Raw genomic sequence first — 20,606 nt, 5'->3', positions numbered from 1 at the left:
AAAGGGTGTGAATCCATTTCATTGCACAGGATTACTCCCTGGTGAAGAAATTCAGTTTGGATATATCTATCCACTAAACCGTAATTAGAGTTGTTGATTCACACTACCAGAGCTTTTTAAGCGCTAGAGGTTTTAAAAGCTCTTGCTAATGCAATGCTATGGGGTATTTTTTATAAAATCACATCGCTCAAGTGAGAACACACAGATAGGATAACATTAGCGAGAGCTTTTAAAATCACGAAGCACTACAAAAGCTCTTGTAGTGTGAACTAGCCCTTAGCGCCTGTTTCCACTACACGCAGATTGGATGCAGAAAAACTGACCCCAATGAATGCCTATGGGAAAATCTGCATCAGAAAAATTGCGTTTAGTGGAAATAGGCCCATAGGCATTCATTGGAGTCAGTTTTTCTGCATCCAATCTGCGTGTAGTGGAAACAAGCCTGAATGCCTAATACACACGGTACGATTTTCCGTGCGATAGATGGATCCGATTGATAAAATCCGTCATGTCTGATATTTCTCCCAGTCGTTTCTGTGCTCAATTTCTCATAGCAGTGAATGGAAAAAGATAAGAAAAACGAATGAAGATAAGAGAATCGTGTGGAAAAACGATCGGGTTGCAAAATCACATGAAAAGTCCTACCGTGTGTACCCAGCATTAGACTTTGATTACAAAGAACTGAATCATATTACATCACAAATTGAGAACTGCAACATCTCATGCCAGAGCTCTTTGTCGAAATGACAATGATCAGTCTTTGGGAGAGCACAGGATCTGTCTTAGCAAAGTGCTGGGGTGACTGAACCCATTCTTTGTGCACAAAGCCAGAAAAATGTATCTGAATAAAGAAGCATTTCATTCTTGGAATTTATCATGGCAATGGGTCTGCAACAAGTATCCACTATCCTGAAATGTCCAGCCTCTACCAATAAAAATGCATTGAAAAAGTTTCTTGGCCAACTTCTATGGAAAGTTTGTACAGAACTTCCGCTATGGTTGCTCCCATTATGAATTTGAACAAGCTACGTTCACCATTCTGTTGGGCTAAAAAGGTGCAATAAGCTTTTAAGAAGCAATTCCAGGGGCCATGCCTTGGCAGTCACTATCAGAAAAGTGTCTGTTGCGCACTAGGAGTAACAAGCCAAAGATACACGGGTGCTTTGGTGGAGACCAGTAACCACTTAGGTGAGCTGGGAGAGGATGTGTTTACCACCATTGCCATGTTCAGCAGGTATCCAGAAATATTACAGATTGACTCTGAAAGTTCCTGGCCTGTTGTCTGTCTTCCCAATGAACTTTTGCCTCTTGTCTCTTCACCTTCAGCCTTTTCTGCTTTATTTCCTTGTCTTTGTGATTTTGAAGTGCATCTGTTCATTTGCTGTTTCGCATGGTACTTCATGCAGGGAGCTCACTACACGGTTAGAGCCCTATTAAAGTTCAATAAAGAGCCTCTTTGTGATTTCTGGCATGTTGTTTGGTTTGTGTAAAGCTCACGTTCTTCCATTTGAACCTGGTGCCTAGCTTCAAGAGTTTTGTACTTGACTACATTTTTCCACCCACCCTAACCTCTGGCCTGTCTTTTAGTACTTGGTTTAACAAATGTGGAAATGAAAATGTAAGCTAACGTTGAGAATTCTCAAGTTGAGTCAATTGCCAAACAGCCTTAGTGGTGAGACAACATTAAAAACCACAGACGTTTCTTAACTCTTCAAGTTACAGACTACCCAACAAGCTCATTGTGAACCAGAACTCCTAGGATTGTGTGAGGGGCTACAAAGGACCAAAAAGCCCTGTACACACATCATTGCTTTCCAGGTTCTGGAGGTGTGGTTAGCTTACAGGGACAACAAAGGATGATTTGCATATTCAGCAGTGATGCATCGTGGGTGACCTATCACTCCAACCTGAATTATTGCAAATACTTTCTGTTTTAGGAAGGCAAACTATTTTGCTTAGCTCTTCAACACTTCTATGCTTTAGTGAATTTGATGATTAAGCACAGCTGTGAGTTCAATTTATGAAGCCCATTTATTAGAATTTCTTGTTCAGATAAAGAGATCCGTACACATTTACTGATCCATTTTCTGCTAGCTATTGCAAAGTCATTTCTAAAGAATTCACCTTTCTCATCAAATTTTGAAGAATACAGTATGTAAAAAGGCATTGTGTGTTTTGTTGCCTGATTAAGGAAGTCCAGTAAATTACTTGGAAACTTGCAATAGAGCTTCCCTCAAGGTCATGGATGTGTACGATATTATTTCAGTTCAGTTAGCTGTCTTAACAGCTCACAAATGCTCAGTCACTCTCTAGAGTGTAATAAAGCAATGTCTGTGAGATTCGAATTTCCAAAAACTGCTTTTATATGTTGATAATGTAATTGTCCTCACATTACAGAAGCTCGTAAAAAAAATCCCTTGAACGCAATATTCAAATTTCTAGGAAATATGATCTAAAATCTAATACATTTGTTACACTAATTGTTGAATTCCAGGGGTTCAGAGACCCTAATTTCCTTAACCTCTTGCTGACCGCCTAACGCCATATGGCGGCGCGGAGTGGCTCTGTTGTTCCTCTGCGTCGCCATATGGTGTCATCTTGCAAGGAGCGAGATTTGACAGGAGCTTTTAAGGAAGATCTGTATTAACAAAAAATTCCCCTGGGGGTACTCACCTCGGGAGGGGGAAGCTTCTGAATCCTATAGAGGCTTCCCCCATCCTCCTCCGTCCCACGGTGGCAGCGATCGAGTTCCCCAAACAGCAGGCATGTAAATATTTACCTTCCTGGCTCCAGCACAGTAGCGGCTCTCGGTTCCGAAATAAGCGGAAATAGCCAATCCCAGTCAGGTTTGCTCTAGTGCGCAGGCACAAGTCTCCTGCGCCTTCGCAGTAGAGCGAATCCGACTGAGATTGGCTATTTCTGCCTATTTCCGAGCGGAGAGCCGTAACCGTGCCCATACTGGAACAGGGAAGGGTAAGTATTGCACAGCCTGACAAATTGTCGGCTGTGCTTTTCATGGGCCAGAGCGAGACTACCGTGCGACGGAGGTGAACGGGAAAAGCCTCGATAGCATCCAGAGGCTTGCCCCTCCTGAGGTGAGTACCCTCCCAGGAGTGTTTTTGTTTTTGTACAGAGTCTCTTTTTTTGTACAGAGTCTCTTTACAAATTTCAGTCTTTTTTTAATTAAAATAAAAAAACTATAACTAGCAACAGCAATCAAATACCACCAAATTAAAGCTCTATTAGTGAGAAGAAAAGGAGGTAAATTTAATTCGGGTGCTAAGTTGTATGACCGAGCAATAAACCGTTAAAGTTGTGAAGTGCTGAATTGTAAAAAATGGCCTGGTCACTTGGGGGGTTTAAACCTCTGATCCTCAAGTGATTAATATGCTATTTTCTACCATGTCAACTTTTACAGTGATCCCTAAAGATGGAAATTACTAATATGACTAAATTTTTTAGCTAACTTAATTTAATATCAACCTGAAAACATATTTTTAAAATTTCTTTGACATCTAGACTAAACATAGGCATGGATGAATCACTGAACCTCCAACAAGCCAGCTTCAGACATGGCAGACATTTTTGCATATACCTTTATAGTAAACATCAAAGAACCTGGCAGAAAAGTTTGCTATATCAGAAGTTTATTACAGCAAATTCCCTGTTATTCGGCACCCATGGGGATTTGCTGATGCTGGATAAGTGTGCTTTCTGGTTGGTTGAGACGCAATGTTAAACATACAGTGGGTTGCAAAAGTATTCGGCCCCCTTGAAGTTTTCCATATTTTGTCATATTACTGCCACAAACATGAATCAATTTTTTTGGAATTCCACATGAAAGACCAACACAAAGTGGTGTACACATGAGAAGTGGAACGAAAATCATACATGATTCCAAACATTTTTTACAAATAAATAACTGCAAAGTGGTGTGTGCATAATTATTCGGGCCCCCTTTGATCTGAGTGCAGTCAGTTGCCTATAGACATTGCCTGATGAGTGCTAATGACTAAATAGAGTGCACCTGTGTGTAATCTAATGTCAGTACAAATACAGCTGCTCTGTGAGAGCCTCAGAGGTTGTCTAAGAGAATATTGGGAGCAATAACACCGTGAAGTCCAAAGAACACACAAGACGAGTCAGGGATCAAGTTATTGAGAAATTTAAAGCAGGCTTAGGCTACAGAAAGATTTCCAAAGCCTTGAACATCCCACGGAGCACTGTCCAAGCGATCATTCAGAAATGGAAGGAGTATGGCACAACTGTACACCTACCAAGACAAGGCCATCCACCTACACTCACAGGCCGAACAAGGAGAGCGCTGATCAGAAATGCAGTCAAGAGGCCCATGGTGACTCTGGACGAGCTGCAGAGATCTACAGCTCAGGTGGGAGACTCTGTCCATAGGACAACTATTAGTCATGCACTGTACAAAGTTGGCCTTTATGGAAGAGTGGCCAGAAGAAAGGCATTGTTAACAGAAAGCATAAGAAGTCCCGTTTGCAGTTTGCCACAAGCCATGTGGGGGCACAGCAACCATGTGGAAGAAGGTGCTCTGGTCAGATGAGACCAAAATGGAACTTTGTGGCCAAAATGCTATGTGTGGCAGAAAACTAACACTGCACATCACTCTGAACACACCATCCCCACTGTCAAATATGGTGGTGGCAGCATCATGCTCGGGGGTGCATCTCTCCAGCAGGGACAGGGAAGCTGGTCAGAGTTGATGGGAAGATGGATGGAGCCAAATACAGGGCAAACTTGGAAGAAAACCTCTTGAAGACTGCAAAAGACTTGAGACTGGGGCGGAGGTTCACCTTCCAGCAGGACAATGACCCTAAACATAAAGCCAGGGCAACAATGGAATGGTTTAAAACAAAACAGATCTATGTGTTAGAATGGCCCAGTCAAAGTCCAGATCTAAATCCAATCGAGAATTTGTGGCAAGATCTGAAAACTGCTGTTCACAAATGCTGTCCATCTAATCTGACTGAGCTGGAGCTGTTTTGCAAAGAAGAATGGGCAAGGATTTCAGTCTCTAGATGTGCAAAGCTGGTAGAGACATACCCTAAAAGACTGGCAGCTGTAATTGCAGCAAAAGGTGGTTCTACAATTGACTCAGGGGGCCGAATAATTACGCACTCCCCCCTTTGCAGTTATTTATTTGTAAAAAATGTTTGGAATGATGTATGATTTTCGATCCACTTCTCACATGTACACCACTTTGTATTGGTCTTTCACGTGGAATTATAATAAAATTGATGCATGTTTGTGGCAGTAATGTGATAAAATGTTGAAAACTTCAAGGGGACCGAATACTTTTGCAACCCACTGTAGGTCAAGCTTATACTGTACTATACCCCACTCTATATATGTAACATAAACTTTGTATTAACGTTAAAATACAGTGGCCGGTGGCCACAACTGGTGGCCTCTGTCCTGCTGGCAGCCTTACCTGGAAGATGCAAAAGATGGGCAATCTTGCGCTGCACCAACAGCAAGGCCGCCGGCAGATGACACACTCTAGCAGCTCCTCCAAGCTGGGTTGTACAGCTGAATTTGGTAGAAAACAGAATGGAAGAGGGGAGGAGCACTCCGTAGTGTATTATCCTTTAATATATAAAAACAATCAGCATACAAAATCGCACTTACTAGATACAAGATGAAACAGATGTATAAAATGGGCTAAAAGCCCTCTCGGGCAGCAACCAACACGGGAAACCTGGGAGCAGCTGTGGCCAGTAGCCGTCCTGGTCCAGATGGTAGAGAAGACCTGAGGTGCCCAACGTGGTGCTTTACGTGTGCTATATGGTGTCACAGCGCATTTCGGTGTATCCACGCCTTCGTCAGGTAACAAAGGCGTGGATACGCCGAAACGCGTTGTGACAACATCCAGCACACTTAGAGCACCGCGTTGGGAACCTCAGGTCTCCTCTACCATCTGGACCAGGATGGCTACTGGCCACAGCTGCTCCCAGGTTTCCTGTGTTGGTTGCTGCTGAGAGGGTTTTTAGACCATTTTATACATCTGTTTCATCTTGTATCTAGTAAGTGCGATTTTGTATACGCATTGTTTTTATATAATAAAGGATAATACACTACGGAGCGCTCCTCCCCTCTTCCATTCTGGCAGCCTTACCTGGCGGCCTCGGTCCTGCTGGTGACCATATCGGTCTGTTCTGCTGGTGTCCTGTGTCTGCTGGTGGCCTGTGTGGCTGTGTCTATTGGTGGCCTCTGTCCTGCTGGTGACCTATGTGCTGCTGAATTCTGGGCCTCAAGAGATATAGTGGAGGATGGGGGGGATCTGTCGTGGCAGTCCCGCCCGCAGGGGATTTCTGAAAAAAAAAAGTTACTCCAAGGCTCCTGAGAGTTGAAGAGAGGTGGGGAAGCCCTGGGGTAGCCCTGGAATCCCAAGTTTTTTTTATATGATTCTCCAGCAATCAGGGCTGAAAACTTGTCTCTGCTGCTTTAAATCTCAAGCAGCCTCATGTGCCGGTTTCTTGAGACTTCCAGTTAGTTGAATTGCGGATAACGGGGACTTTGCTGTTTATCAAAATTAGTCATACATTGTACATTTATGCAGGCGCATAGGTTGGGACCTGGGTACTGAGTTAACTATAGTCAGAGGCTTACTATATCAGAGTTTACTATAGCAAGATTCTACTGTTTTGTATGTGTAATAATTTTGTACATCTGTGTAAAACACCTAAACAGGAAGCCACATGAATAGCCCTGGATGCAGAAAAGATAGGGGTACTCTGCTTGCATACAAAATGTCATGTGACACTGTATTGGACCCGAGGGAGTGGGGCGTTTCCCTGAAACGCGTTGTCTGTGTTTTTGTGTCTAATTCTAACTTTTTTGGCCCTTATTTTGTGGCGTTGTTCGGGAAAGAGATAAGTCACTACAGAGGGCTTTGTTGGGACAACTTTTTTCCATACAGAGACACTGCATGGAAACCGTTTAATTAATTTAATTTACTTATTTATTTCTTGAAACCTTTGAAGAACATAGTTTCCATCCTTTAGGCATCTTTCACAGTGGGACATTAAAGTCGCACGTTTGAAAATGTTTTAACGTGGACTAACGCACAGCAATATTAGGTCTCTGCAACATTCACAGTGCACATGTTGCGTTGTGTATAACGTGTAGCAATATTTAGAAAGTGCTGCATGCTGTGCGTTTAGCAATAAATCTGCTGCGTTGTGTGTGTTGCACATGCTCAGTAATGTTTTTTTTTAATGTAACGCATGCGCCGTTTTCGTTCCATCACTGTGCGACGAAAACGGTGCACCAAACGCAGGGCTAAAGAATGTACTATAACGTCCAAGTTATAGTCTTTCAACGCATTGCATTAGGGGCACGTTATGCGACCTTAATGTTGCATCAAACGCAACGTCCTACTGTGAAAGAGGCCTAAATCACATATGTATGAATACACACAGCTTTAGGAGGATAAGCTTTGAGCTTAAAGAGACACTGAAGCGAAAAAAATATATGATATAATGAATTGGTTGTGTAGTACGGATAATTACTAGAGGATTAGTAACAAAGAAAATATTCTCATATTTTTATTTACAGTTATATAGTGTTTTATATAACATTGCATCATTCTCTAATATTTGCAGTTTACACACTATGCAGCATTCTAAATGTTTTTACAGAGCAGGCTTGTGAACTATTGACCTGTCCTCTGGGGAGAAAAAGAAAATATTGTACAGTGACTGATAGTTGAAATAATAAGCTTCAGAAGACAGAGCTTTCTGTGACTTTGAAAGTCGTGGAGCTCAATGGCTTTTTTTTCATAGATAACAACTGGAGTTTCTTAACTCTTCCTGTACTGGAAATAATATTAGACTCATCTCTGCTGCTAATGTTTTATTGCTTAGCTGTACTACACATACAAATTACTAGATCATAATTTTCTTTCGCTTCAGTGTCTTTTTAACCCACCACAGGAGTGTAGGACTTTGGCAAGATGGAGTCAACTACATCAGTTGATGAATATACACATTTAATAATATATTATTAGTGTGGCGAACATTACGGAAAGTTGTGCGCAATCACCAACGATTTTCGTATGGTCCAGCACCATTCCTGTCAGTCCTGTGTAAATGTACAATAGATGTCTTTTTCCCTCTCTTCTCTTAAAAACAGAGCCCCTCACCCCCTCCAACTCCTCCAGCTTTTCACACGTAGCTGGTGACACATACTGTAGGTGTTACAAGCTAGTAGGTGTTACAAGCTAGGACCAAATGGTGACCATGAAGTAGCTTCAGCAGACTCAGCAGATAACAATCAGTCCCTTTGCTTCCCGCCAAAAACTGTTAACAGGCAATAGACACATTTCATTTATTAATAATTCAAGATGTGATTATCGCAGTAAAAAGACAAATATATTTTCAGGTTCCTAAAAATCAGCTTAATAATTAATCCAATTTCTAACCCGTTAGCTGCCAGGGGGACTCAACTACTCCTTACTAGCAGACCACACGTGCTAATCTAATGGTATTTGGTGTCATCGGATCACACATCGGCCGCAGGTTACGAATCTGCCCTCGCATTCGCTGTGCGCCAATCCAGACAGAAATGGCGTAGGATATTGGTGAATTGTGTCATTTTAGGCTTGCACAGAAATCCTGCCCCTTTTGCTGACCAGGAGGTAACCCCGCCTTAAGCACACCTACTTTCCAGGTAGTGACAGCCTAAAACTCAGGTCCTATAAAAGTGGGGTGGGAACAAACCCACCCAGTTCTCCAAATTCCATCGACCAGGAAAGTCCATGCTTGCGTTTAAGGAGAACCGACGCATGCTGTGTTCAAGGACTCTTAACCTGAATGCCTACTTTTAAACTGGACTCTGTTTCTTCATTCTCCAAATGGACTATCAGCCATAACTAAGTAAGAACTTTCTGATTTTATTCCTTTTTATTTTTAAGCTCTGCGTGTATATGTTAATTGGTGTATATAACTGTATGTAATGCATTTTTGTTATTAAACGTTTTAAAAATCGTTTAGCGGTTATGACCTGTTGCTGAACATACACAATCGTACCTATTCTCCTGAAATGGCTATCCTGGTAGCAGTTGGCTGATGGTGTAATGGTTAAGGGCTCTGCCTCTGACACAGGAGACCAGGGTTCGAATCTCGGCTCTGCCTGTTCAGTAAGCCAGCACTAATTCAGTAGGAGACCTTTGGCAAGTCTCCCTTACACTGCTACTGCCAATAGAGCGCGCCCTAGTGGCTGCAGCTCTGGCGCTTTGAGTCCGCAAGGAGAAAAGCGCAATATAAATGTTATTTGTCTTGTCTATTTGTCTTTTTTTTTTGTCTAATAGAAGTGTGCCTTTATAACCCGTATGCGAGAACCCGGCCCAGATATAACGATCTGACCCAGGTTCCTGCATACTGCTAAGGGTTAATAGAGCGTTCTCGAAGTCCTAGTATAATTACAGTAGCGGGCTGTGTAACCCGCTTGGTGACAGATATTTGAATTGTATGTGTGTGGTGAATCCGTTGGCGCCTGAACGCTCCCTCCGCGAGTCAGTTCATCAAATTGCAAAGTCGGGTTACCCTTTGTGATGAGCAAAATGACCGTGTGAGAGGATTTCTGACGCTGATCGATTGACCCCATCCACAGACCGGCCTTGCGGTCTGTGACAATTAGATATTAAGGAAATTAAGTGTGAATATTTTGAGATTCTGTATTATATTTTCTAAGCAAGGCAGCAGAATTGCTGATAATATTACACTGAAAATGTACACTATTGATGTCTGGTACCTGTTTGTATTCAATTGCAGTTAGGGCTGGTGCACATCAGAGCGGTTCTGATGCTTTTTTAAAAATGCTTGCAGGGGGAAACCGCTTGGCTAATGAAAGTGAATGGGCTGGTGCACACCAGAGCGGCTCGTTTTTTCCACAAATGCAAACTCGGGGGCTGCAGCATTTTTTAGATTTGTGAGGAGTTTCTGCCTCAATGTTGAAGTATAGGAAAGTGGAAAACAGCTCTGAAAAACACTAGATCAGAGCGGTTTTCCAGCCGTATTTGTTACAGAAGCTGTTCAGTAACAGCTTTTACTGTAACAATATTTGTAATCTGCTACACAAAAACGCTCCAAAAAACGCTAGGCATGTTTAGAAAACATGCCTAGAATCGCTCTGATATCTGCTTCAAAAACCTCTAGTGTTTTGCAGATCTGCTAGAGGTTTTTCGTATGCACTGGGCCTTACACATAAGTGCTGCATTTGGTTGTGGCTGTTGAAAATGTTAATTGATTTCCATTTTCCTTGAGCGCAATCCCTTTATATTAGGGTGGCTAAGCCAGAGAGGCACTGATCAGCACTACAAATCAATGCTTCCAAGCTGTGTCCACTCATCGTGTTTAAAGATACCTCACATGAATTTGCATACGTCAAAGAAATTTAAAAACATATTCAGAGACTTGACATTTCACAATTATATTGTTTAGTTTTAGCTTTTATATTATTAAGCATGTTAAACAATATGTTTTTGATGTTCAGTTTCTCTACTAAGAAAGCAATATAACTATAAAAGTGCATGCAACATTCAGTTTCTATTTTTAAACGGAATCATGTCTGGGGACACTTCATGCAATCCCTAAAAGCTGAACACCAGCCAAAACGTTTTTCTTTTACTTTGGATAATAAATAGGCATGGTAACCCTTTCCATTTTATTTTGCAATCACCCAAGCCCCACCCAGCACCTTATTTTTTCTGGTGTGCTGGGGTGGGGGACATGGGTGATTGCAAAATTGCAGTGGTGATCCGGAGGTTCTGTACCTCCTTGCTCTACAGCAAGGAGGTGACATGGCATCCGGGTGAGGATGGTGGGGCCAGCTTATGCAATGCAACTTCACCCTCTCCTTGCACCAGTGTAATTTATAGTTATATTTGGGTTGAAAAAAGACGTAATTCCGTTATTACGCTGTGCTGAGTGGTGCTGGAGGGGATCAAAATGTTAGACTGTCCAACAGTTTGATGCACACTGCTTCGGACTAGATTTAGCAATGGCACCCATAGTGACAGCCTAAATGCACAGGGGATTGGATCAGAGTGTCGGACTAGTCCAACACTTTGATCTGAAGATGATGATGCTGTGGCAAATTTTATGCAACAATGGCACCATCTAGCGGCAGCCAGTTTTCCTATGTCCAACATTGGATCTATGGAGGAAAAGGCCAATTTTGGACAAAGTCAAACATAGGATTGGAAAGGGTTAAGACATTTGTAAGGTTGTTATTGCCATTTATGTCCTTGTTGAAATTTTCTCTCATGTTTTTTTGCTTTGACAGCAGGGCTTTAATGTGGGTCCCAGGTGGTCAGTGGCGATAGAAAATGAGGAAGATTCCTCTCAGAGAGGACACTGATGACAAGGAGATTCTAAGCTTTGCTTTCTCTGTCTAAAACTAAATAAATGCTATGACTTTAGTCATCTGATTACATTTTGCTTCTTTTAATGTAGAAAAAAGATGTAGGCATTTTTGGTTTTGTGCAATAATTAGCCTCAATCCTATCCTGTACACAGTCAACATAGTCAGTGTTACACCTGTCACACTTGCAGCTTAGTGCTACAGGGTAAGTATATGATGGATTAACATGGATTGGACAGCCTGGGATAGAAATAGTCTTATGAATGAAGTCACTGTATGTGCAGATGTTCTGATTCAGATGGAACTTCGGTAATTTTCCCTTCACGTTAGTGTCCTGTAAAAGAAAACAATACAGTCACTTTCTGCACTCTAACCACTTATTCTATTAAAAATAAAGTCCAAGAATCTGTTACAACAACGCAAATAGCAATGACTTTTATGCTACTGTATTTCCCCTAAAGTAAGACATCACCTGAGAATAAGCCCTAGCAGGAATTCCTAGCATGCTTGAAATATAAGGCATCCCCGAATGTAAGCCTTAGCTGCAGCCCACATGACACCAGCAAGTCACGCTCAATACAAAGCCTGGATTCAGGAGAGCAGCAGTATAATGTGAGTTCAACAGTCCTGTATATGTGTCAGACAATTTGTGTTTTTGTTGGAGCCAGCCCTCCTGATCTGTCGTAAAGTGGTAAGCACCAGCAGCACTTCACCTCTTCACCCTTTACCAGGACACACAGCTTATCCTATCATAGCTCTGGGGAGCCTGACAGAGTTCTCTGCCTGCAAGAAATAGACTCTTACCCACATGATCATCAGTTTCTTGTAAGTGAGAGCCAATATCTGCAAACCACAAGCTTTGTGCATGCTGCTTGTGTTTCAGCATGGCATGCAGTATTTACATTTTGTATAGGAAAACTACTAGTGTTTCCCCCCAAAATAAGACATCATCTGAAAATAAGCGTATTGGTAGGTACACACGATGCAATTTTCGGACAGATTTACTGTGAAAACGATTATCTCCAACATGTCCGATCTGCTTTCCGATTGATTTTTCGAACGATCTTTAACCATTTCAGCCCGCTGGGATTTTTCACCTTATGCATCAGAGCAATTTTTACCTCCCATTCATTCACTAATAACTTTATCACTACTTATCACAATTTATTGATCTATATCTTGTTTTTTTCGCCACTAATTAGGCTTTCTTTGGGTGGTACATTTTGCTAAGAATTATTTTTTTTATAAATGCATTTTAACAGGTTTAATAAGAAAAAAATGGAAAACATTCATTATTTCTCAGTTTTCAGACATTATAGCTTTAAAATACTCCACAATACCATGATTAAAACCTATGTATTTCATTTGCCCGTTTGTCTCAGTTATGACACCATTTAAATTTTGTCCCTATCACAATGTATGGCGCCAATATATTATTTGGAAATAAAGGTGCATTTTTTCCGTTTTGCGTCCATCACTATTTACAAGCTTATAATGTAAAAAATGTTCGTAGTATACTCCCTTCAAATGCATATTTAAAAATTTCAGACCCTTAGGTAACTATTTGTCTTTTTTTTTTTTTAATTGTAATTTTTTTTTTTTCCATTAAAAAATTTATTTGGGTAACATTTTGTTGTGGGAAATAAACAGTTAATGTTTAATGTTATTATATGTGTAAATTGTAACGTAAAAAAATATGTAGATGTAGTTTTACTATTTGGCCATTTCTCTCCTTGTGCTTCTCGCTAAGTGGAAGCACAAGGGGGACGCAGACATTTTTACGTGCAGAAAGACTGAAGCCTCTTGTAAGAGCGCTTCGGTTTTTCTGCTGGGGACACGGATCGGTGATCGGGAACCAAGTTCCCGTTCACTGATCCCAGGGCTACCGGGGGACAGCACAGGGGCGTGCCCGCAGCGTGGCACCGCAGCAGAGCAGCCGCCCGGACGTGAGCTTCACGTCCGGGCGGCAGAAATGATTAATGGAAGTGAAAAATCTATAGGAAATCAGATCGGACATGTTGGAAATGATCAATCTGACAGTAAATCTGTCAGAAAATTGCATCGTGTATACCTATCATTAGATTAGCACCTACAAAAAATTTACCATTGTGCTAACAAATTGATTGGGTGGCATTATCTAGCTTTATCTGTGTATAAGGATTCTAGCATCTGCAAAAGGAAAATAACTCCTGGCTAACTTCATTCCAGTTATCCAGCTTTTATCTATGCTGAGGATGGTGTTAAAGCGGATCCGAGATAAAAAACTAACTATAACAAGTAACTTGTCTATATATCTTATCTAAAGTTTAGCTAGTTTACACAGCATATCTACCTGCAAACAGCTTCAAAAGTTTATGATTATTTATTCCTGTGATACAATGAGGGCAGCCATGTTCTGTTTGTCACATTGTCACAGGCTGAGGGCTGGAGATGCTATCAGCTTGCCTGTGTGTAAATGCAGTCCCCTCTCCTCCTCCCTCCTCCCTTCTGCCTCTGAAATCAATGGCTAGTAACCTCCTCCTCCTGCCCAGACTGAGTAAATGTTTATCTCGGATCCACTTTAAGTATATGTCAAGTAGATGTACAGAGGCGCCAAAAGGATAAAATATGCTAAAATGTTTAAAATATTCGGGTGGCGGCGGTGGACCGGCCACTCAGAAATAGACTCGATGCTGTCGCTTAAGATAAAGACAATTTATTCACATACTCCACTGTTCATGGAGTATGTGAATAAATTGTCTTTATCTTAAGCGACAGCATCGAGTCTATTTCTGAGTGGCCGGTCCACCGCCGCCACCCGAATATTTTAAACATTTTAGCATATTTTATCCTTTTGGCGCCTCTGTACATCTACTTGTCAAGATATCCACCCTTGGTGGTTGGAAGGGTGACAAACCCTCCTTTCCTTCTTCAGAGAGCGACATCTTATTCCTGAGTGGGGACAGGTCTAATCTCCCCACCTGCCTATATAGTGGTTGCCTAAACGGTAACCCATGTTTGTAAGTATAATACTTACTCTACACTAATTCTCCCTGATCCAATACATACTACACTATATTGGGCTCTCAGTTTCTCTGCTTTAAGTATATGTGTAAACCCCCCACCCCAGTAACCAAGCCAACACATGAAAAAAAAATCCATAAATAGTTGCCTTAGGGACACAGCTTTTTTATATGTATGTCATGAGGGTATATTACTGTTATTTTTTTATTTATTTTTTGTAACACTTTTTTATTTTGGTATGGATAAAAGTCAAACAAGTCTTTATGCATACAAACAGTGAAGCAGGAACAATCAATGTATGATAGATCGTACATCATGAGCGAGTAATCAAGCAGCATCAAGATTATGCTATGCATAAGATAATGTCTGGACTTAGTTCTGAAGGCGTGCTGTGGCAAAAGCAATAATACAAAACCCAATTATCAGTTTATAGACTCAAATTTAAGGTATACATCCTTTGACCTTGGGTTGAGTCACCTTTAGATAAGCATAAAAGGCTTATAAAAGACTAGTCCAGAAATTCCAGATTGTACAATTATAGAAGCAGGAGATAATAGAAATATCAGTTAGTCCTGCTGTTTAAGCTGTTTTTTAGATGCAGAAGACATTCTGATAACTAAATAATAATAATAGAACGATGTAAATCAGAACAATTAAAGATAAAAAACAAGATAAGTCGGTGGGTCACAGTGGTTAAAGCCAGAGTATTTCAAGAATCTTCATATGGTCAAGGGTGGTTGTAAGGGCCTGTCACATCTCCTGACCATTCTTTAGGTAGCATTGTGTTGTATATTACTGTTATTTTAGTATATAAGGGCATGCAATTGACGGGACACAAAAAAACCCAAGACAGAAAAGTTACACCTTTATTTCCAAATATATCAGCGGCATACATTGTACTAGGGACATAATTTAACCACTTGAGGGCCACAGTGGTTAACCCCCCTAAAGACCAGACTCTTTTTTTCATAAATGGCCACTGCAGCTTTAAGGCCAAGCTGCAGGGCCGTACAACACAGCACACAAGCGATTCCCCCCCTTTTCTCCCCACCAACAGAGCTCTCTGTTGGTGGGGTCTGATCATCCCCCCAGTGTTTATTTTTTTTGAATAAATATTTATGTTGTCATTTTTATAAAATGTTTTACTATTTCCCTTTTTTTTTTCCTTAATCCCCTCCCTCCCCCCAACCGGCCAATCACGGCGATCGGCTGTCATAGGCTTCTGCCTATGAGAGCCGATCGCTCTCTTGTCCCCCAGGGGGACAGCCATGTCACACGGCTGTCCCCAGTGCAGCTGAGCTCTGCTGCTGATCGATGTAAATAGACGGCGATCACTCCGTCTAACAGTCTGAGACTGAAGACGGGGCGGAGCTCCGCCCCCAAAAAGGAGATGCGCGCGCACCCTGTGCGTGATCTCCTTCAGTAGCCGGCTCCAGGACCTGATGCCAATTGGCGTTAGGCGGTCCTGGGGCTGCCACCGCGGCCACGCCCATTGGCGTGGAGCGGTCTTAGGGTAGTTAAATGTTGTGATAGCTGGGACTATTGGGCAAATAAAATGGGTGGGTTTTATTTATAGTAGTATGGAATTGGAGAAATAGTGTATTTTTTCTTTTTTTTTTTCCTTGCATTTGCCTATAAAATGCATAGAAATAATGTCATTACTGAAGATAAAATGTGCCCACAAAAAAGCTTAATTTGTGGCAAAAAAAAACCCGATATAGATCATTCACGTGTGAGAAGCAGTAATAAAGTTATGGCCAAATAAATGGAGGTGCGCTGACAGGTAAAATGGCCTGTAGGCTGAAGTGGTTAATAAAGATGTTCATGATAATTTTACTCTATATGTGGGAATGTGTTTTCTGAATTAAGACTCTTTAAAATAATTTGGCCACAAGTCTTTTTGTCAGAGTCCCCCATTACATATTCCACTGAACATTTAAGGTAGTATGTAGTGGAGAGTATATAGTGGATTTTGAAGACTGTCTGTCCCTACATGCCTATTACAAACAAACAAACACAGAACACTTAGATCGCGCTTTTCTCCTGGCGGACTCAAAGCGCCAGACCTGCAGCCACTAGGACGCGCTCTATAGGCAGTAGCAGTGTTAGGGAGACTGGCCCAAGGTCTCCTACTGAATAGGTGCTGGCTTACTGAACAGGCAGAGACGAGATTCGAACCCTGGTCTCCTGTCAGAGGCAGAGCCCTTAACCATTACACTTTTCAGCCACTAGTATTACTACCTGTCATTAGAACCTTCTGATCCCTTACTGACTTTTATTGGGATTTATTGCTTATGGTTAATATTAAAGACCACTTCCAGCCAAAAAAAAAGGTCTGAGTGGCAATACATATATGTTTTCTAGGCACTGTGTGCAGTTAGATGAACATATAAAGTTTACATTTGGTACATCATATTGGATAGAACAGACTCACATTTATATCTATAAGGAGCACTTCCTTATTCCTCCTGAAGCTGAAAGCATTGTGCCCACCTCTTCAGCATGGTTAACTCACCTGCCCCTACTTCCCCTGCAGTCTGCCTGCCTGATCAAATTACTTCTCTTTTCACAAACTGTAGTACAGAGAAAAGACAGGAAAACTGCTGCAGCCTATCTTATCATGTCTGTCTGCTATAATTCTTATTTCAGATGTCTGTCTGCCTAGATTAGATCACATGGACATGAGGGATGGAGTTATGACATCAATTCTCCAGCATCCTTTGCACCTATGGTTTGCAAAGAAAAAAAAATGCCAGGGGCAAATTTCACGCTGGGGGATTTTTAAGACCATGGCCCATATGCAATTGACTTTTGACTAAGTTTTCTCCTAGGTGATATTTTTCATATTCTCTTTAAAATAACTTTTAAGCATTTTACAATTGAAAAATGACCTTAAAGTTGGTGAAAAAATAGTATCAAAATTATTTTGAGAATTTTCTTAATTGACAAGGGTTTATTGACAAGTTTAAAAATATCTCCCAGGAGAAAACACAGGAGAAAAAGTGAATTGCATATGGGCCCATATGTGGAATACAGACCCTGGGAGTCAGAAAACCACATTTTATCACGTGTGTAGGTTTAAAGCAAACTGTCATTTTTAATTTAGGTACTCTTTAACTGTAATTGGTGTTATCTGTTTTTCTTTGGTAATATCTGCAATCATTGATATCTGCCTATTGCCTATCTGCCTATTGTTGGCATTAACTGCTTGTAGTATTTAGTAATATCTGTTTTGCATTGTTATCTGCCTATCGTTGGAATTATCTTTTGTACTATCTAAAAGTATTTAGTGTTTCATGTCATTAGTATTTATTTGTATTTGGTATTATCTGCATGTTATTAATATCCAACTGTTATTGGTAATTAGTACACATAATTACCGTATTTTTCTGACCATAAGACCTCCCGTCCGTAAGATGCACGTAGGTTTAGAGGACAATTGTCAGGGAGAAAATATGCTAAACCTGGTGGGTCCATGGCGAAGGGACATCTTGTGGATCTTCTCCCCCCAATACCTCCCAAATTATACATCCCCCTTGTAACTCTTGTGTTTCTCTGTGCCGCCCTTGCGTCCCTCTACATCACTTTGTGTGCCTCTGCAACCCCCTTGTTTCCCTCTGCACCCCCCTTGTGTCCCTTTACTCTCCACTTGCACACGTCTGCGCTCCCATCTTGAATCCCTTTGTGTCCCCTTGTGTCTGTCTGTGCCCCTGTTTCCCTCTGCATCCCCTTGTGTCCCTCTGCATCTCTTTGTGCCCCCTTGTGTCTATTTGTGCCCCCCCCCCGTGTGTCCCTTTGCATCAGCTTGTGTTCCTCTGCGGGCCCACTTTTGTCCCTCTTGAGATTTCCTTGTATCCCTCTGCAGCCCCCTTGTGTCCCTCTGCATCTCTCTGAGATCCCATGTAACTGAGCAGGGAGGAAGAGGGGAAACCCCCACCATCCATGTACAACGTGGCCCTACCCAGCACTATCACAGGCAGCCGAGGCAGCACAACACTTTACTCACGTGACCGTACAGTGGGTCACGTACACACCATGGTGCTGTCTACCGCCATAACCACTCTGTACTTCTCACAACAAAGTCATCACAACACTTCTATCCACATGACCACACAGCAGGTCACGTGCACACAGCGGCGCCGCAGAGATTGGCTACAGCCCATGAACGGAGGAAAGCGGTTCACTGCATGGTTCCAAGAGGTCATGCCCAGAGCAGGTGAGTTTCTGTTCCAGATTACTCTGCAGCACAATACAGGGAGTCCCCAACATGACCACAGGTCAGCAGATGTTTGTATTGGTGGGTGTTTGGAAGTTGGGGACTCCTTGTACTCCGTACATAAGAAAGACTGAATTTTTCTCCCCACTTTTGGGGGAGAAAAAGTGCGTCTTATGGTCCAAAAATCTAAAAATATGGTAACATATGCATGTCAGGCTTGTTTTGTAAATATAAAACTATATCCAGCACAGGGGCATATCCAGCACTGCTCTGACCTGGGTGGTTTTATATATATATATATATATATATATATATATATATATATATATATATATATACAGTGGGTTGCAAAAGTATTTGGCCCCCTTGAAGTTTTCCACACTTTGTCATATTACTGCCACAAACATGAATCAATTTTATTGGAATTCCACATGAAAGACCAACACAAAGTGGTGTACACAGTAAAGTGGAACGAAAATCATACATGATTCCAAACATTTTTTACAAATAAATAACTGCAAAGTGGTGTGTGCATAATTATTCGGCCCCCTTTGATCTGAATGCAGTCAGTTGCCTATAGACATTGCCTGATGAGTGCTAATGACTAAATAGAGTGCACCTGTGTGTAATCTAATGTCAGTACAAATACAGCTGCTCTGTGAGGCCCTCAGAGGTTGTAAGAGAATATTGGGAGCAACAACACCGTGAAGTCCAAAGAACACACAAGACAGGTCAGGGATCAAGTTATTGAGAAATGTAAAGCAGGCTTAGGCTACAAAAAGATTTCCAAAGCCTTGAACATCCCACGGAGCACTGTTCAAGCGATCATTCAGAAATGGAAGGAGTATGGCATAACTGTAAACCTACCAAGACAAGGCCATCCACTTAAACTCACAGGCCGAACAAGGAAAGCGCTGATCAGAAATGCAGTCAAGAGACCCATGGTGACTCTGGTCGAGCTGCAGAGATCTACAGCTCAGGTGGGAGACTCTGTCCATAGGACTACTATTAGTCATGCTCTGTACAAAGTTGGCCTTTATGGAAGAGTGGCAAGAAGAAAGGCATTGTTAACAGAAAGCATAAGAAGTCCCGTTTGCAGTTTGCCACAAGTCATGTGGGGGACACAGCAACCATGTAGAAGAAGGTGCTCTGGTCAGATGAGACCAAAATGGAACTTTTTGGCCAAAATGCAAAACGCTATGTGTTGGGGAAAACTAACACTGCACATCACTCTGAACACACCATCCCCACTGTCAAATATGGTGGTGGCAGTATCATGCTCTGGATGTGCATCTCTTCAGCAGGGACAGGGAAGCTAGTCAGAGTTGATGGGAAGATGGATGGAGCCAAATACAGGGCAAACTTGGAAGAAAACCTCTTGGAGACTGCAAAAGACTTGAGACTGGGTCGGAGGTTCACCTTCCAGCAGGACAACGACCCTAAACATAAAGCCAGGGCAACAATGGAATGGTTTAAAACAAAACATATCTCTGTGTTAGAATGGCCCAGTCAAAGTCCAGATCTAAATCCAATCGAGAATCTATGGCAAGATCTGAAAACTGCTGTTCACAAACGCTGTCCATCTAATCTGACTGAGCTGGAGCTGTTTTGCAAAGAAGAATGGGCAAGGATTTCAGTCTCTAGATGTGCAAAGCTGGTAAAGACGTATCCTAAAAGACTGGCAGCTGTAATTGCAGCAAAAGGTGGTTCTACAAAGTATTGACTCAGGGGGTCGAATAATTATGCACACCCCACTTTGCAGTTATTTATTTGTAAAAAATGTTTGGAATGATGTATGCTTTTCGATCCACTTCTCACATGTACACCACTTTGTATTGGTCTTTCACGTAGAATTCCAATAAAATTGATGCATGTTTGTGGCAGTAATATGACAAAATGTGGAAAACTGCAAGGGGGCCGAATACTTTTGCAACCCACTGTGTATATATATATATATATATATATATATATATATATATATATATATATACAGTAT

At 41.6% G+C, this 20,606-nt stretch overlaps 1 protein-coding gene across 7 annotated transcripts in view; it reads right to left on the bottom strand.

The window, feature by feature from the left end:
• Positions 1-10,556: 10,556 nt before the first annotated feature.
• Positions 10,557-20,606, bottom strand: part of TSHB (thyroid stimulating hormone subunit beta) — a 160,754-nt gene continuing 150,704 nt past the window's right edge. For all 7 annotated transcript variants that reach the window (XM_068269659.1, XM_068269662.1, XM_068269661.1 and 4 more), the window contains one exon: positions 10,557-11,725. In XM_068269659.1, the coding sequence (XP_068125760.1) occupies positions 11,459-11,725 (267 nt within the window). In that variant the 3' untranslated portion in view covers positions 10,557-11,458. The remainder of the gene's footprint in view (positions 11,726-20,606) is intronic.

The sequence above is a fragment of the Hyperolius riggenbachi genome, chromosome 2 (genome assembly GCF_040937935.1).
Source record: "Hyperolius riggenbachi isolate aHypRig1 chromosome 2, aHypRig1.pri, whole genome shotgun sequence".
NCBI lineage: Eukaryota > Metazoa > Chordata > Amphibia > Anura > Hyperoliidae > Hyperolius > Hyperolius riggenbachi.
The sequence above is the reverse complement of the archived record's forward strand: the minus strand, read 5'-3'. Positions and strand labels throughout refer to the sequence as shown.